General features: G+C 36.2%; 1 protein-coding gene across 1 annotated transcript in view; it reads left to right on the top strand.

The window, feature by feature from the left end:
- CUL3 (cullin 3) overlaps nucleotides 1-16,911 on the top strand; it is a 59,220-nt gene that overhangs the window by 24,409 nt on the left and 17,900 nt on the right. Inside the window, exons 3-7 of the mRNA XM_074590024.1 lie at nucleotides 3,175-3,288; nucleotides 10,289-10,449; nucleotides 11,736-11,850; nucleotides 13,200-13,428; nucleotides 15,057-15,202. Coding sequence (XP_074446125.1) covers nucleotides 3,175-3,288; nucleotides 10,289-10,449; nucleotides 11,736-11,850; nucleotides 13,200-13,428; nucleotides 15,057-15,202 — 765 coding nt within the window. The remainder of the gene's footprint in view (nucleotides 1-3,174; nucleotides 3,289-10,288; nucleotides 10,450-11,735; nucleotides 11,851-13,199; nucleotides 13,429-15,056; nucleotides 15,203-16,911) is intronic.

Below are 16,911 nucleotides of genomic sequence, written 5' to 3'. Positions count from 1 at the left end.
ATGAAGTGTTATCTGCTTTTATCTTTCCTTAATGATGTTTTAAGATGATCTTGTTCAAGTCTGCAATTATACGTAGGGGAGAAGGGTGTGAGGGAATTGCCAGAAAGTAAATGCAATTCAGAATTGTCAGTATTCCTCAGAAGTCTTTTTCTTTCAGCAAAAGGATAGCAGCTGCAGGGGTAAACAGACATTTCTGGTAAAGTCATAGTTAATCTGCTAATTTAGTTGGAAGTCAGATTTAAGAGTACTATCGTTTAGACTGCATGGACTTTTTTAGAAGATGAAGAAACTCTGTAATAAAAGTTCTGAGACCTTGAGGCCTTAGTTCAGGAAGTGCTGTTCTGTCTGGCTGCTCCCCACAGAAGGTTCTGGCTGTCCTTACAGTAGTGGAAATTACATAATTGAACTATTGGTGCTGCTGAGTCAGGCCAGGGACTGTAAGAGAGAAAATACCAGGCCGTAAGTCTGCTTTGTGTACTCTTAATAGAGAGTTATTTAAAGGTATTGAAAGCTTATGCCAACAAACTATTCTTAAGAGATTGGCGGGGGAGGGTGCTATATTTCCTTAAGAGCTATATCCAGTATGAAATACAGTTGAGCCTCAAGCTACATACAAGATTTCATCCTTGCCAATGTAAGGAGACCTTATGTAGATTATGAAGCTGCTGATTTATTTTTGAGACTTTATATGGACAGTCCTACTTAGGCTGGATATGCCTGCCAATTTACTGCATAACTGCAAAGATTGTCATAGAAATCACTACAAGCTCAGCTAGTTGAAGTAATGTTCTGCTGATAAAAATCTTTGAGATTGAAATTTTCTTAAGGCTTTGGAAAGAGCAGCAGCTGTGTCTCTGAAGGGCTTCCTTCTCTATAGAAGAGTGTGGATATTCGGGTTTTTTACTGCAAGTCATTTATTCCACCAAAATGGTTTAACTCTGTGCTTTTGCATGGCTAAAATGTTTTGTGCATTATAGTAATTTTCCTGTAATGTTTTTGTATTCATGGCCCATAAAAGGAACGTGTTCGATGCTTACTAACTAGACAGCTGTTGTAAGCAATAATTTGGTTGGCTTTTGTAGGAACTAAAAGAACAGCTTCCCAAACCTGTCTGCAGCTTAAAATAAACCTAGGAGGATGTCGTTGAGAAGCTTCACAGAGAGACTTTTTGAGTAGTTTTGTTGTACAGCACCCCTTCCTGGATTTAAAAGACATTTCCAGAAAGCTACATGGCATACTGTATGGAGCAGAGGTGGCAGCAGGTTGTTATTGCTATTTGGTGGCAACCCTCTCCCCCCACCACCACCTTTTTGCTACCAGTTGGTATGTAATTGGGCACTGGCTGGTCTAGTAGGATTACTGTGATGGATGTGTGTAATTATAAAGGCACACTGCCTCTGTGTTGTTTAAGGAAAAAAAAATAAATCTTTTGATCCTTGAGTTCTGCGATGGCTTCATACACTTGGGTAAAATCGATCACCTACCTTGGTTATCTGTGCTTGTGAATTAATTATGCTTTTCGTTTTGCTTTGGTAAATTTTGCGTGATCTACCGAATAATGTTTCCAATGCTTTTCCATATTGACTAAAGAAGTTAGTCATCTTTGTTTCTCTGATTCTGGGAGATTCTGTGTACTCTTTATGAGTATGGCTGGTGAAGTTTTTAATGGACATTTACATTTTAGCTAAAAACTGTATAGATTGGATGACAACAGAGAACACATTTGGGGAGACCAAAGGGTAAATGATGATCGCTATCAGAAAGAATGAGGCAGCTAAGCAGTGTGGCTGGGGCTTAAAACTGCATGTTGTGTTTTACAAAAGCAATGAGGAGAGGCCTCACTCAGGTCTGGGGAGAGTAGGTGTTTGAAGAGTTCAGAAAACTTTGAAGAACCTCCAAGCATACCTGTATTACCTGAATTCAAAAACAAGGTGAATATTATGAGGATAAGTTTCCACAGCTTCCCAAGAAGAGATCGTAGTGTTCGTATGATACGCCATTCTGTGTTTGTTTTGCTCATCTAAGTTTATGGAGTGTATGTACAGTAGTGTGGCAGATTGAAATTTTTTTGTTATGGTGGTTTTGCCTATTAACTTCATAAAAGTTAATTGACAGAATGAAGTCTGTCAGGTGGTTGCATCTGATGTTGGTGAAGCTTGTGGCTGCTTGTCATGTGTGTTTTGTTTTCCTGTTTGAATTCCCTATACTGAAAGTTACATTATCACACAAGTAGGAATGTAAATCTATAAATCTAAAAATATTGTTCGGTTACAACAGAGCGCAGAATGTATTCTGCATGTTATGTCAAAAGTTAATTCACACGTTTTGTTAACTCTGGAATATTTTTATTTTTTTTTTACATTCCCTCAGGTATGTCTTTTATATGAGTTTAAAGCTTGAGTACTGTAGTATATGCCTACTGCATGAAAATCAAAATATGAAAATGGATGTTCTTTTTTTATTTGTACGGAGTGATAGTATCAAAAAGAAACAAAGCCTGAAGTTGGTGGGACAAATGTATCAACTAGCAAATACGTTTGTAAAAACAATGATGACTTTCTTTTGTTCTCTGAAGTCTTGTTGTGGGCAATTATGGACTATTAGTTTAAGAGTCTGATCTTTACCAAGTGATTGTTTCCTTTGAGAACTGTTGTTTGCCATAACTTTATGCTGTTTCATCAGGTCTTTCTAAATGTCATCATGGCCAATCTTCCACCTGTACTTGTTCCTGTTTGTAACATTTACCGGTACTACCCAATATTCTGAAATTACTTGTGATAGTAAAGTTAACATTAATTGAAATACTATAGCATAGTATTATTAATTGAAATACTATAGCATAGGAAATTAAGCTTCTGAAAAGTTGTAAAAAAATATTTTTAACATTTGAGATTTGCGGTATTCCTTTGAAACATAATATCCATGTTTATTTTGTTGCCCTTGTTTTTAGCCTGATTTTTCTTACTTGTGTGAAGTCTTATTTATCCACAGAAGTGAAATACGAGGTAGGGATGGTCAGTACCCAGGAAAAGCAAAAACTTTTTCGTAATGTTCAAGTTCATAGAAGAGCAAGAATTTTTTTATTTTTTTTTTTGAAGCAAAGCTTGTTAAGATTTCAAGGATGCAGGAGAAACTGACTTGGGTTTATGACAATATATTATTTTTTTGTTTCAGGTGCGAGAAGATGTGTTAAACTCCTTGAATAACAACTTTCTACAAACACTAAACCAAGCGTGGAATGATCATCAAACGGCAATGGTGATGATTAGAGACATTCTGATGTATATGGTGGGTATTCTGCTTTTTCACACATTTAACTTGATGCAGTAAATTGTCTTTGGAAAAACATGAAGAAAGGCCCTGCATGCTGCTTCTTAAGACCTGCTGTCTGTCCCTTGTTTTGAATTCCCTGTGTGCATGCAAGATTAGTACGGATGTGTGACAAGTTATAATTGGATTCTTTTTCAGGTTATCTCATTATAACTTGAAAAATGCATCTGAAAAATAGTTGAATTTTGCAGTTCTTACAAAATAAGCTAGTTGGACCCATTCTGGCATGTTATAGATACTACTTGCATGTTTTAGTTTGTGTAGCGGTGGCTTCTTACTGTGGAGAGCATGAAGATGTAAAGCCTCCTCAAATTTGCAATGTAGTTGTTGTTCTTTAAGCTTAAGGGTTTGAAGAGGATAACTTTGCTTAGATGCAGTCTGTGTCCTTGAATGTTATATTCTAATTGAATCCTTTGCTGTTCTTATAGAGCTTGGGTACAAGATTAAGCAGTGTACATGGATGAGAATGTGATCTTTGGTTGCATGGTTTTAATTTTAAAAGAAAAAAGAAGAGCATTCCTTACCTGATAGCTAATGGAAAAGGCCTTTTTAGAAGAGAGCGCCCCTTACATTCTTGTGTCTGGATTGTGCTGTGCTTTAGGTAGTTGATGTATGTTTAAATTCCCAGAACGGTGGGTGTGCTGTGAGGATGCAGGAGTGGACTTTTGCATAGCTTCTGGCCAAAGGCTTTAACCTCAGAACAAAAAGAAGTATGTATTGAGACGCTGTGGTTTCTTTGTGTAGAAACTTTTTTTTTTTCCAAAATGTCATCCTGAAGATAGTACTTTATGCGGTATTAGACAGTGAAGGACAGACAACTGTAGTGCGCTTTTTTTTGTCAAAAAAGATGATTAGCCGAGATTGTACACTATCTGCTGAACAACTGGAGTTAAGATCTTATCTGGTAGCTGCTAAAGATCTCATGCTATGAAATTGAACCTGTTTGTGTTACCTGTGAAGAAATCCTACTTGGTTAATAAGCTACTAAAAGTTAAAGAATTTGGAGTAATTATTGTAGCTACATAGCTTAATTTTTTATGTATTTTTTATAATGGATTTACTGGCTTTCATGTAGTGGGTTTTGTGTGGTTTGGGTTTTTTGTTTTGTTGGTGGATTTTGGGTGGTTTCTTTTTTTTTTTTTGAGTTGGGAAATGACCACATATCTAAAGATAGAGGGCTGGATAGAATGCCTTCAGTGACACTTAATGATCTGTGTATCTTATCTTGCCAAAAGGAAGATTGAGGGATTATTTTGAAGATGTACTGTCTTTGCTATGAGAAATCCTGGAATCTTTAATCTGTTTGTGAAGGACATACAAATCAATTGCTGCTTGCTGCATCTAGGCAAATTCAAGAATAGTTAACAAGTAGATTAATCTACCAAAGCTAGTGATGAATTTTCAGAAATGTTAGAAGGTGGAATGCAGAGCTTTCTAGGGGAGTAGTTGTTGTGTTAATAGCCACATACTATGTGTTATTTCAGTGCAGGAGGTGCTGGATGCTCCACATTACATAGGTGGTCAGAGTGGATAATGCAGTGTTATATGTTGCTCTGAAATTCAATACGTCTTTGATCCCCCAAACAGTATCAGAGAAAGCTGGCTTATCATCTGTTCCTCTTTTAGTGTATTGACCAAGAAGTCCCCTCTTTGAGGAAGGGTTACATGCTTCAGTTAGCACGTTTGGGGACAGATGAGAGTCCTAAGGTTGTTTTCTTTCTGCTCAAGAGAGCAATGTTTTGACTCTTGTTTGAAGCTTGTGAGTGCTGGTAGAACAGCCAGCCAGCCTTCTCTTTTCCACCAAAACTCCAGGAGGTGGAAATCCGCAGCACTCCTGCAAGTGCAAGTTAGACTTCGTCAAGTTATATGTTAGATTCAGAACAGAATAGTAAACAAGTAACTTGAATACCTCTGGAATGTGTATAGTCTTTCATGTGCTGCTTGATTCCCAGTTATTCCAAGTGGGTGTTCGGTTGGGGCCTCCACTTGACTAATTAGTTTGCCTCCTGTAGGCTTTTTTGCCTTGTAACAAAATAAGACCCAAAGAAACAGAAAAGACACATCTACAATAAAATATATTTATAGAATAATAATAAAAATATAATAAATTTTTCTTTCAAAATGCTTATATAAACTTGGCAAACTTTATGAGCACTGATATCTGTTAAAAATCTATAATGTAACATGGTTTTTGTGATTATAAATTTAATCTGTGTTAAAACTATGTAATGCAAAGAGCTGATACAAGGGGCAGGGTCCTTCCTCTTCATTAACTTGGAGGGGTGTAAGACAAATTGTCATTAAAAAATACATGCTTTGATTACAAAGTAAAGTATAAGCTGTGGTTTAAAATGTGACAGGTCTCAAAGATTTGCAGTTTCATCTTTGTCACTGGGATGTCCTGTTGAGTCAAGCAGAATTCTGTTCATTGGAAATAGACTAGGAGCAGGAAACTTCTAGTCTTGAGTATGTGTTCATTCAAAAAGCTTGAAAAAGCTATTAGGGCCACAAATTATGAAGCAGAGAACATCTGTCACAGAGGAGACTGGACTGCTCTTCAAAGAAGCAATTTGCAAGAACTTTATAAAATAAGGAATGATCTGTTCTTTTTCTATGACGTTGAGTCTGAATGTAATTTTATAGTCATATACTTATGTCAGAAATTGTTTATACCTTTTTATTCAAGCACAGCTATTATAACTTACATTAAAAATATTTTATCTTAAAAAAGCCAAACACTGTATAAATTCAGTCACCAGGCATTGTTAATTGATATGCTTGTGTTCCACCAGGATAAGTATATGCAATTACAGTATGTTTGCAAATAAAGGATAACTCAATCCTTGTCTTATTTTGTAGGCCGTCTCAGTTACTTACCCATCAGTTTCAGGAAATGTACCTATTGGTACCCTGCAAGCCACAGTCTGACGCCAGTGAAAGTAAAACATTTAACATCCTCTTGAATTCTGATCTTACTCTCTTAAATTCTTGCTTCAGCCTAGTGATTGCACATCTTAAACTAAACCGTAATTGTTTTAATGCCGTGTTTGTTTTCCAGCTTACCAACTAGCTCCCATATTATCTAAGTCAAAACAAACACCTCTCCAGCCCACCTTAATCTCTTTCCTCTGTTTAATTTTGCCACTTCTAAAATAAAAATTAATTCAAATCAATCCTTTTTAGAAACGTATATATTTTGTATTGTGGGGTTTGTGCGTTAGGATACTTAATGACGAAAATACTTGCTGTGTGAGGTTTATGGAAGGTTTTCATTTTACATGCAGAACCTATTGCACAAGACACTTGCAAAGCTTGCCTTGTAGTTGCATTTTTAAAAAAGTGTATTACCCTGTCTCCTGTGTCTGTCTGGTAAAAATCTGCTTGATTTCAGGTCTGTTGTATAATGTAGTTGTAGTGTAAGGTTTTACAACCTGGAATTGCACAATAAAGGCAAATCTAACTTTCTTGAGATATTTCCGTTTCCACAATTGAATTTCAAGTTTATGTAGCTTCACTCTATTTTGTAGTATATGTGCGCTAGCTCTCCTCCTTTTGTTTTACAAGTTTAGGCTACAGAAATCAGTGCCAGAAAAGATGCAATACTCTCTGGAAGTTCATGGTGCTGTCTGCAGCAAGCAGTGAGGTACCAAAGTAGTGAAGTCATGTCCTAAGTAGCGTCTCTGCTAAGTCATGTACTAAGACATGTTGAAGTAGTGAAGTAATGTACTGCATTTGAGCATATCTGAAATTCGGTCTCCCTTACAGCTGCAGCATAGGTAAGCCTACCTGTGATAGTTTTTTATTTAGCTACTGTACGTAACAGTAGCAGCGGAGGTGCAGTTGTTCGGTCTTCCCTTCAAGCTACATGAGCACGAGTATTCTTGGAACATCTTACGGAAACTGGGCTAAACTGGATTCTGTGGTGTCCCTTCTTTCCTATTTATGCTTGCTATATTTAAAGCAATTTCAGGTATGCAAGCACAGCAGTCACCCGCTGGCTGTGTTATAGGCAGATGGGTAGTGCCAGTTCAACACTTGGGAATGTAGCTGCATATTTTGCAGAGGGCAGAGCCTTCTCTTCTCGTCTCTGTGGTGCACAAAGCTGGTGTCTTGATTTCGGCCAGCTCTGACAGATTGGCTATCTGAGTTTTGACCTTGGGGCATATGACTCTCATTGTTCATGGCTTACACACAAGGTAGTGGGGAGAAGTGTTGTTTTTATTTTCAGAGCTAGGATCAAAGACACTTGCACTATATATATACACAACAGTGTCTGAAGGCTACGTCATCCAGGTAGTGAATGGATGCAGAGATGGGTGAAATATATTTTACAGTAGGTAACTTGCTTTAGTTGAGATCAGAATTATTCTGCAATGTAAGCAGCGTTGTAGTTGATGAATAATTGCTGTCTGAAACTCCACCCTTGTCTCCTGAGAGTTACTCTTACCTTTAAGCACCTGCTGCTTCTCCCCGTGGGAAGTGATTGCTGTTCAGCAGCATGTAGCCTTGTCAGTCAAACCTGTTCCCAAATGGGGTTTCCTGTCTCTAAGATTATTTTTTTTTAGGTTGAGAGAGCTTCCAATAAACAGTAAAAGTGATCTGTTACCAAGGGTAAGCAAATCAGCACTCTCCGAAACATTAATGCTGCTGCTGTGATTTGGGTATGGTAGAGTGGTGGGGCTCACTAAAGGGTCATTGCTGTTACACTGAGAAGAGGATCTAGTGCAGTTACTATTTCATTTCATAATGGCAGTGTTTAGCATCGCCACAACAGAAGCTATGCAGATGAGTCATGACCATGGCGTTAATCCGTTTTGATACCTTGCTGCCTGTGCTTCAGAGGCCTGAATATTCTTTGGAAATAATAGATATATTCTTTTCTCCTGAGGTTATGTAGTATACTAGACACTACTTTTCAATTTTATCTTTCATCTCTTTGAAAGTCTATTCTAAGCATGTCTTACTTTAGAATCACATTTACTTCTGTTCTTGATACAAGTGTATAAATAAGAGAGTGAAATAAATAATCCTGATTCTAAATAACAGGAAAAAATGGAGTAACATATTCCAAAGATCTAGACCACCATGTGTTGCTAAACTCAGTTCTTGAGACCAATTAGTAAACTTTTTGCTTTGAGGCAGAACTGAGCTTGCTTCATGAGGCACAGAGTATGCATATCTGACCTGTTCCCATCTTGTTTTTTCAATTAAATTAAGTGCTGCCTGTCTGAAGGGAGCAAGTGGGAAATCATTCATGAATTGTGGAACCCAGTGTTTCGCTTTCCTCTGGTCATCAAGTGGTAATCTGGCATATAATTAATATATGAATAATTTTGCCGTGTAAATTCAGCTGCTAAAATACTAGAGGGTGTGGCGTCTGTTCCTTCTGATTTTTTCTAACTGTGGAATTCATATAAACTTACAATTTTCTGATCTTTTTTTTTTCCATAGTCTGAGGTATGATTGTTATTTTTTTTTTTTCCAAATAGTTTAGTTTTCTAGGTGTTTTGAGTAACTTTACATTTAAATTCTGAGTGTGGTAAAGCACTTTAGATCATTGATGGAAGCAGTGGAGAAGCTAATTTTTATACTCAATTTCAAACATTGACGGTCATCCTTTATAGAATTTTTTTATTATATTTTTTTAATGTTGTTATAGCTATGTAAATTCTCAGAAAATGTTATCACAAATTTGTGAGTTGGTACAAAACTCTTAACTTCCTAATATCATCATCCTGAGGCTTAAATGCTAGTAAAGCAGTACTACTTGTAGTTACCTTAACTATTACGTTAGAAAAATGAAATGAAGAAATCATTGCTCATCTCAGAAACAGTTTGTAAAAACTCACTGTTTTTCTATTCTTAATGTTGTTTGAAATGGTCTTACCTGGTACAGCACTACTTGTATATCAAGTGAATATACTCATTTTCTGTGTGCTAGTAACTTTATTAATAGTTTTCCTTTTCTAGAGTGTTGATAAGTTGGGAGAGAGGAACAGAAAAGGGGAGACAAATTTTTGGAGCATTTTTGTGGGTAGCAGTAAGAAACTCCTGGTGTTTGCTCAGTGGCGTCTTAGTCAACTCTGATGGTGTTTGGGCTATATGGACTTGGAATCCTGTTCCGAGGATCGACCTTGAGTTGTAAACGTAGGTAGTGTAGAGCTAGTAGATAGCTGAGGAGCTCAGTCCGTCCTATAGACTGAGATTATGTAGGGAGATAGAATTTAAAACCATACTGAAACAAAAATTACTCTTCTTTCCCCTGTCATTTCTATTTTTGGGAGGGTATGTATGTGTGCAATTTTAATGAAACATAACAAGGTTTCAAGATACTTGCTTGTTGAATGAAAGTGAATTTTGGAGGGGGGGTATTCTACAGAAGTCCTTCTGTACAATTTTTCAGTAACAATCCATAAACGTTTTGATTGTAACTATTCTCATTTTGGCTTGACTTTTCCTTGTTTATCTAACGATGCTATTTCAGGAAATGTCACTGAATTTTGAGGGGGAACCGTCTGTCTAAAAGGAGTGGTAGGAAGATGCATGGGAAATGGGGAAAAATCAACTGGTTTTGCTTAAAGAACAAAAACAGGTGGATGTAAGGGTTTGAGTAGATAATAAAACCTCTTTCAGATTGTGCCACAAGTTTTGTCATTATTTGGAGATTCCCCTGCCCCCAGACTAAAAAGTGGGAAAGCTGGAGATTTGTTCTGGCATGTTGTAGTCATAAATGCTATGCTTACACTCTTAAGCAAAGTAGACTTTCTATGTAAATGACATTTTGGAAAATGGGACTGATCTTGAATTTTGAGGATAGTCATAGTTTGTTTTTATGGAGAAAGGAGAGGAGACTAATTTGATTATTTCTGTATAGTGGAAATGTGACCACTTTTGAATTTTTGAATAGCACAGGTGTACTGTATTTAAAATTTTATTGCTGTGTATGCCTTTGTTGTAGGACCGTGTGTATGTGCAACAAAACAATGTGGAGAATGTCTACAATTTGGGCTTGATTATTTTTCGAGATCAAGTTGTACGCTATGGTTGTATTAGGGATCACCTGCGGCAAACTCTGTTGGATATGATTGCAAGAGAAAGGAAAGGAGAAGTTGTAGACAGGTAAGATGTTTGTAAGTGACTGTCTTTTGTTGTAAATAATACCTGTCAATTTTGAGGAGTGAATCCAGAACATACACAAATAAATCATTGCTTAAAGATGCATTTCTAATCACAAGTAAAATTTCTCCATAATCTGCAATAACATATTTCTTTGTACATAAAGGTTTAGCATAATGGTAAATAGGGCAGCTTGTTAATATATATATTTTTAAAATATTTATCTTGTGTTTTTATTAAAACTTTTGTTAAATCTCTCCCAAATGCCAGAGCATTTGGTTATAAAAGCAGAATTTTGACAATTCTTTGCCTCTTCTTACACTGTATTTCCTCTGTACTGAGAGATTGTTTAATTTTCTTGTACCTGTGTTTTTATTTTATTATTTTTGAAGTTTTCTTTTTTAATTCTATTTCCCTTCCTTATGTTTTGATCGATCTGTTTCTTGGTAGTTCAGTTGCATCTCTGAGCTTTTAAATCTGTTCCTTGTGTTCTCCGGACAGTTTAGTAGATGTGGAGTTTTGTGCCACACACTGCAGATATTGCAACTGAAGTAACTTTAAATTTGCAAGTTTTCTTGTGCTTCTCCAGTTTCAGAGCAGCTGTTGGGTGTGGAGATATGTAAACTCCATGCTACTTTGGCTGCAGTTCTGTGATTGAGATTGCCCAACACGCGATTTATGAAGAGAAAAATACTCCCTGGCAACAGCTGTGTATTGTCCCCTACTGCCAGAAAGTGGAATTTTTTCCTGGATGTGATTCTTTTGTTTTCGCATATTATTGTTGTGTTTCTGTGCCTAACCAAATGCTTAACTTGCCAATACATTTTCATTTTGTCATGTTTAAAAAAAAAAAAAAAACCAAACTAAACAAACAAAACCCCCAAACTTTGTGCAGAAACTTCCATCTGTGTAATTGTTTTGAAATGCTCAGTTCCAACCTATGTGTGCAACTTTCGGTTTTCTTTGAAGTAGTATTTTTGGTTATTTTCTTGTATGTTGAAATATATTCTTAATAGTTTTCCAAGTTAGTAGAACTTGAGACCTGCTTTCTTATCATTGTATTTAAAATATTTAGTAAACATTGTCAGCTCCATAGTTTAGAACAGAAGTAAAAAAATCTTGCTCCTGTAAACTTCTTGAAAACCTGTCATGTACCAAAGAGATTTAGGATGGACTTTCTATTACTATATTTTATTTAAGTGGATATGTTCTGAGTTGTTATTCTGCTGTGTACTCTGTCTTACAAGCATGTAGATTTCTCAAGTTGTTAACAACTTACTTTTTGGCAGAGGCGCAATAAGAAATGCTTGCCAGATGTTAATGATTCTAGGTCTTGAAGGAAGGTCAGTCTACGAAGAAGACTTTGAGGCTCCGTTTTTGGAGATGTCTGCAGAATTTTTTCAGGTACAGCAATGTTGTAATATCATATTTGGAATGTTGTTATTAACTACTTGTAATTGTGAGAATTGGTGGTACTTAAGTAATTGCTACTTATTTGATGAGTGTGTCCATATCTGTTAAATAGGAAAAAATTTTACTAATTTTTTGACAAAAAAGCGACACAAATTTTACAGAATTACGATAATTTGAATGTAGTTTTGAAATACGGGTGCTGATAGCATGCAAAGTAATCGTTATGCCGATCTTGTGCCTGCTTTGGGCTATTTCATGCAACTTAGTCTATCCCTGCATTGCAGCCACAGTCTTTTTGAAATACCAGTAGCATGAAATGTTCAAACTGTTTCAGGCTGGGAACGGAGCAGGGAGACTACTTGTCAAACTAGCTTTGAGTAAGCTTTGTTTCCATCATAGTTTCTACATTCGTGAGTTTTATATTTTGTAATAAAATGAACCGAGTCAGAGAATTAAGTGTATCCAAATGGCTATCCAGTTGTTGACCAACCACTGAATAATAACACATTTTAAATATTTCCTGAGGTTTTTTGTGAGATAGTTTCAGGAAAAAAGCCACTTGAATTGTTAAGTGTAATCATGCTCCTCTATTGTTGTAAAACAATAGAAATTGTAAAACATGTTAAAAGGTATCTAGATAAGATGATTTGTCAGTCTCCCAGTTCTCATGCAGGATCGACTATCTTACTATATTCTCTGATCTCCAAACCTCTTTGAAAATCAGAAGCATATGTTGCACAACCTTTTAAAAGTCATTGCATTCAGTTTTTCATTGGTGCTACATAAATGAAAGTAATTATTTTTTCTGAATTTTAAGTTGTACTTCTTAGCTCTGCCTTTAAATAAAAAATAAAAAAAAATCTTTCCTCCAGAAGAGGACCAGTATGGCTAAAAACAGTTAGATGTGAAATAGCATGCTAAGCATTGTCACTAACGAGCATAATGAGAACTATTGATCCTTACAACTCAAAAATATGCCATAAACTGGTATTTTAAAAGCAATCTTTGCCTCTTCCCTCTCCTCATCCTTCTGTTTTCTTTGGACCTGTGGCTAAAACTCTAGGTGGTAACTGGAAACTAAGTTGGCTTAGGTTGTTTTAGTATGAAAAATACCGTGTTCATATGGCATGTGCCCCCTTGTGTACACTAACATGATTTGTGTAATAGAACCTTGATTTTGTGTTAAGCATGTATGTAAATCTTGGGGGTATAACGATCTCCTTTGCTGGAGATGCTGATTTGAACTTGCTTATCAATGCTGATCTGAAATAACCAGTACGTTTCCTTTTTCCCCTTTAAAAAAAAGAAGTCTCTAAAGTATTAATTTGTGTTAATTGCAGATGGAAAGTCAGAAATTTTTAGCTGAAAACAGTGCTTCTGTATATATAAAGAAAGTAGAAGCTAGAATTAATGAAGAAATAGAACGGGTGATGCATTGTCTGGATAAATCAACAGAAGAACCAATTGTGAAAGTTGTTGAGAGGGAGCTTATTTCCAAGCATATGAAAACTATAGTGGAAATGGAGAACTCTGGGCTAGTTCATATGCTGAAAAATGGGAAGACAGAAGGTAAGACTGCATCATATGGGACACGGAAATGCACATGTTACTGCTTATTGGTTTTAAACGTAGGATAACTGGAGCTTAATGTTTGTGTTCCTGTGTAGTTGTAAAAACACTTCGGTGGCTCTGTTTTGCAAACATTTGAGAATATTACTTTAGAGACTTTAGAGGTCTTTTAAAACAGAGCCCGTACGTATAACTTGTTTCTGTGTAGTACTGGGTACGGGTACTTTTTGGTAAGCCAAGTATCTCTTAAGAAAAGTACAAATCTATTGTAGTGGTCTTTGTTACCTATTTTCCATTGGCTATTTTATTACTTCCATTCCTCTAGTATGTAGCTGTCAAAATACATTGGAGTTTTTTGGCCCACAGGCAGTTACTTAAAAAGTGCTAGTGTAAATGACTTATGTAATAGAAGTATTGCAGGGCCAGTTCTTGGGGAGAGGGCTTTGCTGCAGAAAAAAAAGTTGGCTGTTTTTAAAGGATAAGCATCAGTTTATCAAAGTGGTTGAAAAAGAAGGGCTCGGCTTGATTTGGTTTTCCCTGGTAGAGGTTAATGCGAGACAGAGTGACTAAATGAAATTTACTGTGGAAAGAGATAGAACATAAGTTTCTAAAGCAGCATAATGAAGAGAGTGATTGTAGCGTCTATATTTAGAAATCGGTGCTCACGCTAAAGCCATGAGAATGGGGAACACAGTTGCTGCTTAGATTAATGGCCTTTGTTCATTAAAGCAGCTTCACAATTACTAGGTGATAGTCGGAGTGACAAAGTGAGCAAATAGCTGTAAGAAAAGAGAATTACTGTATTGAAAGGGAAAGTGATGACACTGTACTTAACCATTTTTCTTTAATATCCAGTTACGATTGCCTTCGGGCTGAGGGTACAATGATATTGAAGAGTATTCATAAGATACGGGAATTAGTTTAACTTTCATAGGCCTTTGGTTTTGATTTAGTTAAATACTGGAGAGGAAATACTTGCTGCATTGTGAAGATAAGACTTTGCATAAACGTACAAGGATGGATTGCTTTTCTTTAAAAGCCATGTTTGAGCTAAGTCACTTCTCAGGATTTCAGATGGGTGAAACAAAGTAGTGTAACGTTGTATGGCTGACTTTAGGACAAATACGAATTAAACTCCAGATTTTACCAGTTTTTGCTTCTAATACAGAAACAAGCATCTTGTTAGTGTTGTCCTATTTGATTTAACTAAGATTTTTTGTATGAATTTTAATACAGTATTTCATTTTTGGGATGACGATCTTGCAAACTACGTTCTTAAATACCACTGTGAAAAATAATCTTACTGAAGCTTTAAGTGTGCTGTAGTTTAGCACACGCATCAACTTCTGCTGGCCTGGGGATCAGCAATAGCAGATTCCATGCTATAGGGAACCTTGGATGATTGAACGCAGCCTTTATTTTTAATTTTGTGGCTACTCTGGTCAGCGTGTTGTCAGGGATAAAGGAAAGAGGGCATCAGAAGATTCCAGTGCCTGAGTTATTACGGGATGCTTTTTGTGGCTCAAGTGGCTGAACTTTTACTGTTGTCTTTTGCTATGAACTGAATGAGTTAACAGAAGTATTACAGACAGAGGGCGTCCTGCATAATATCTCATTCTTGCTTCCAGACCTTGCTTGTATGTACAAGTTGTTCAGCCGTGTGCCAAATGGTCTGAAGACAATGTGCGAGTGCATGAGCTCATACCTGAGAGAGCAAGGCAAAGCACTAGTTTCGGAAGAGGGAGAAGGAAAGAATCCAGTTGACTACATTCAGGTAGTTAAAATACATAACTGCATTTTTTTCCCTTTTCCACTTTTCCCAGAGTAGCAGTTAACTCTGTGATTGATAAGGTAAACCTTAACACTGGTTCAGAAGGGATTATTATTAATAAGTTACCTTCATAATATTGTTTAAACTGTACACTTTCTGATTTTTTTTTTTCTGACATCTTTAGAACTCTTACCTAAATTGCTTGGAAAAGCACATGCTCAGGTTTTGTGCTTTTGGTAGCTGCTTTTATTAAACAACATATTCAAGCTAGTGATGTAACTGCTGGGAGCTTTTTATATTATTCTAAATGATATTTGCCTCCAGAAGGAGCTGTACGTCTGCTGGCAAATAGCTTTCTAGAGTCTGTTTTGTTTAATTTTATGTAATATTAGCTATCAATATTTATTTCATGGCAAGATTACCTATGACTGAGAGGTGGATATGTTATATATAAAACATAACAAATTACTTGTTTCATTCTTGGTCTCCCTGAGAAACAGGACACTTCTGCATGTTAGAAAACACAAGTGTTATTTCTTGTTCTCCATCTCTCACTAAGAAGTGATGTGTACTATTAATTTACCAAGATCACAAAATGTGCATCAGGAGTGTTTGCCATCTTTTCTCTCCCGTTCTCTCCGAGTAGATGGTTTTTAAATTTGCACATACAATCTTTAGAGTTCATTGAACTTTAGGGAAATCTTTTTATACCTGAAAGATGTTTTATACTTAATGTGAAAATGTGTATTAATTATATGTTAAGTTTGGGTTTTTTTTTTAAATGTGTAGTTCAAGTCTTTGTCTGGTTTTTATGAGGAACGTTTTATGCTGTATGTCTATTATCATCTCTGCTGTTTTGTTTGAATCGATAATTTTGCTAGAACTGGTTACTATTAGAAGAAGCCATTTGAGTATAAACTTATTTTTGATTGGATTATTGATTTTTTTCTGGCAATGCTGAAGCAAACTTCTTATCAAGATTGGACAAGAATTCACCTCTCCAAGTACTGTTAAAAAGAAGAAAGAATGCGCTTTGAAACTTATTAAGTTTAATGATAAGGGCTGTTACGTTTTTTGTGGTGATATGATTTAAAATAAAACCAGGGGCAAGTGAAGTGGAAAATAAGTATCTGGATTGCTTTGAAGTAATTTTCACTCCTTTTAATTCTTGATGGACATAAAGGGGTGTCATAAAAAATTTAACTGAGAAAGAGTTAAAAACTTATAATTGTAAAGATGCTATCGATGTTTCCCGCTTCAAAGGCGAATAGCATAATGAAGCTGAAGACGACTTACAGCCATACTGCGTGTGCTTTGGCAGAGCTTATACTCTCAGCCCATTATTATGTACCCCAACCATCTTATTAAGATGTCTTAGGGAAGGGATTGATATTTGATTACCACTAAAACCCCAAACAGGTTTATCCTCCAGTTCCATTGACACAATGGAAGAAGAGAAAAATGCCTATGAATTGAGAAACCACCTCACTCTTCTCATCTCAGCCACCTTCACCCAAGTCTTTCAAGAACTTAAATAGCAATAAGAAGACAGACAAGGAAGCTACATTATACCATCAAGAAAAAAACCTTCATCATAGTCCAGCACTGCTTCTGCAACATGACATCACCAAACCTTGAACATAATTGGTGAGATGATTGCAAAAGCATTGCCAGGGGATTAGACTTAAAACTGCTTAAAATAATTTGAAGGG

This window comes from Larus michahellis, chromosome 6 (assembly GCF_964199755.1).
Source record: "Larus michahellis chromosome 6, bLarMic1.1, whole genome shotgun sequence".
NCBI classification, from domain to species: domain Eukaryota; kingdom Metazoa; phylum Chordata; class Aves; order Charadriiformes; family Laridae; genus Larus; species Larus michahellis.
Note: the sequence above shows the minus strand (reverse complement) of the source record. Positions and strands in the feature narration are given on the sequence as shown.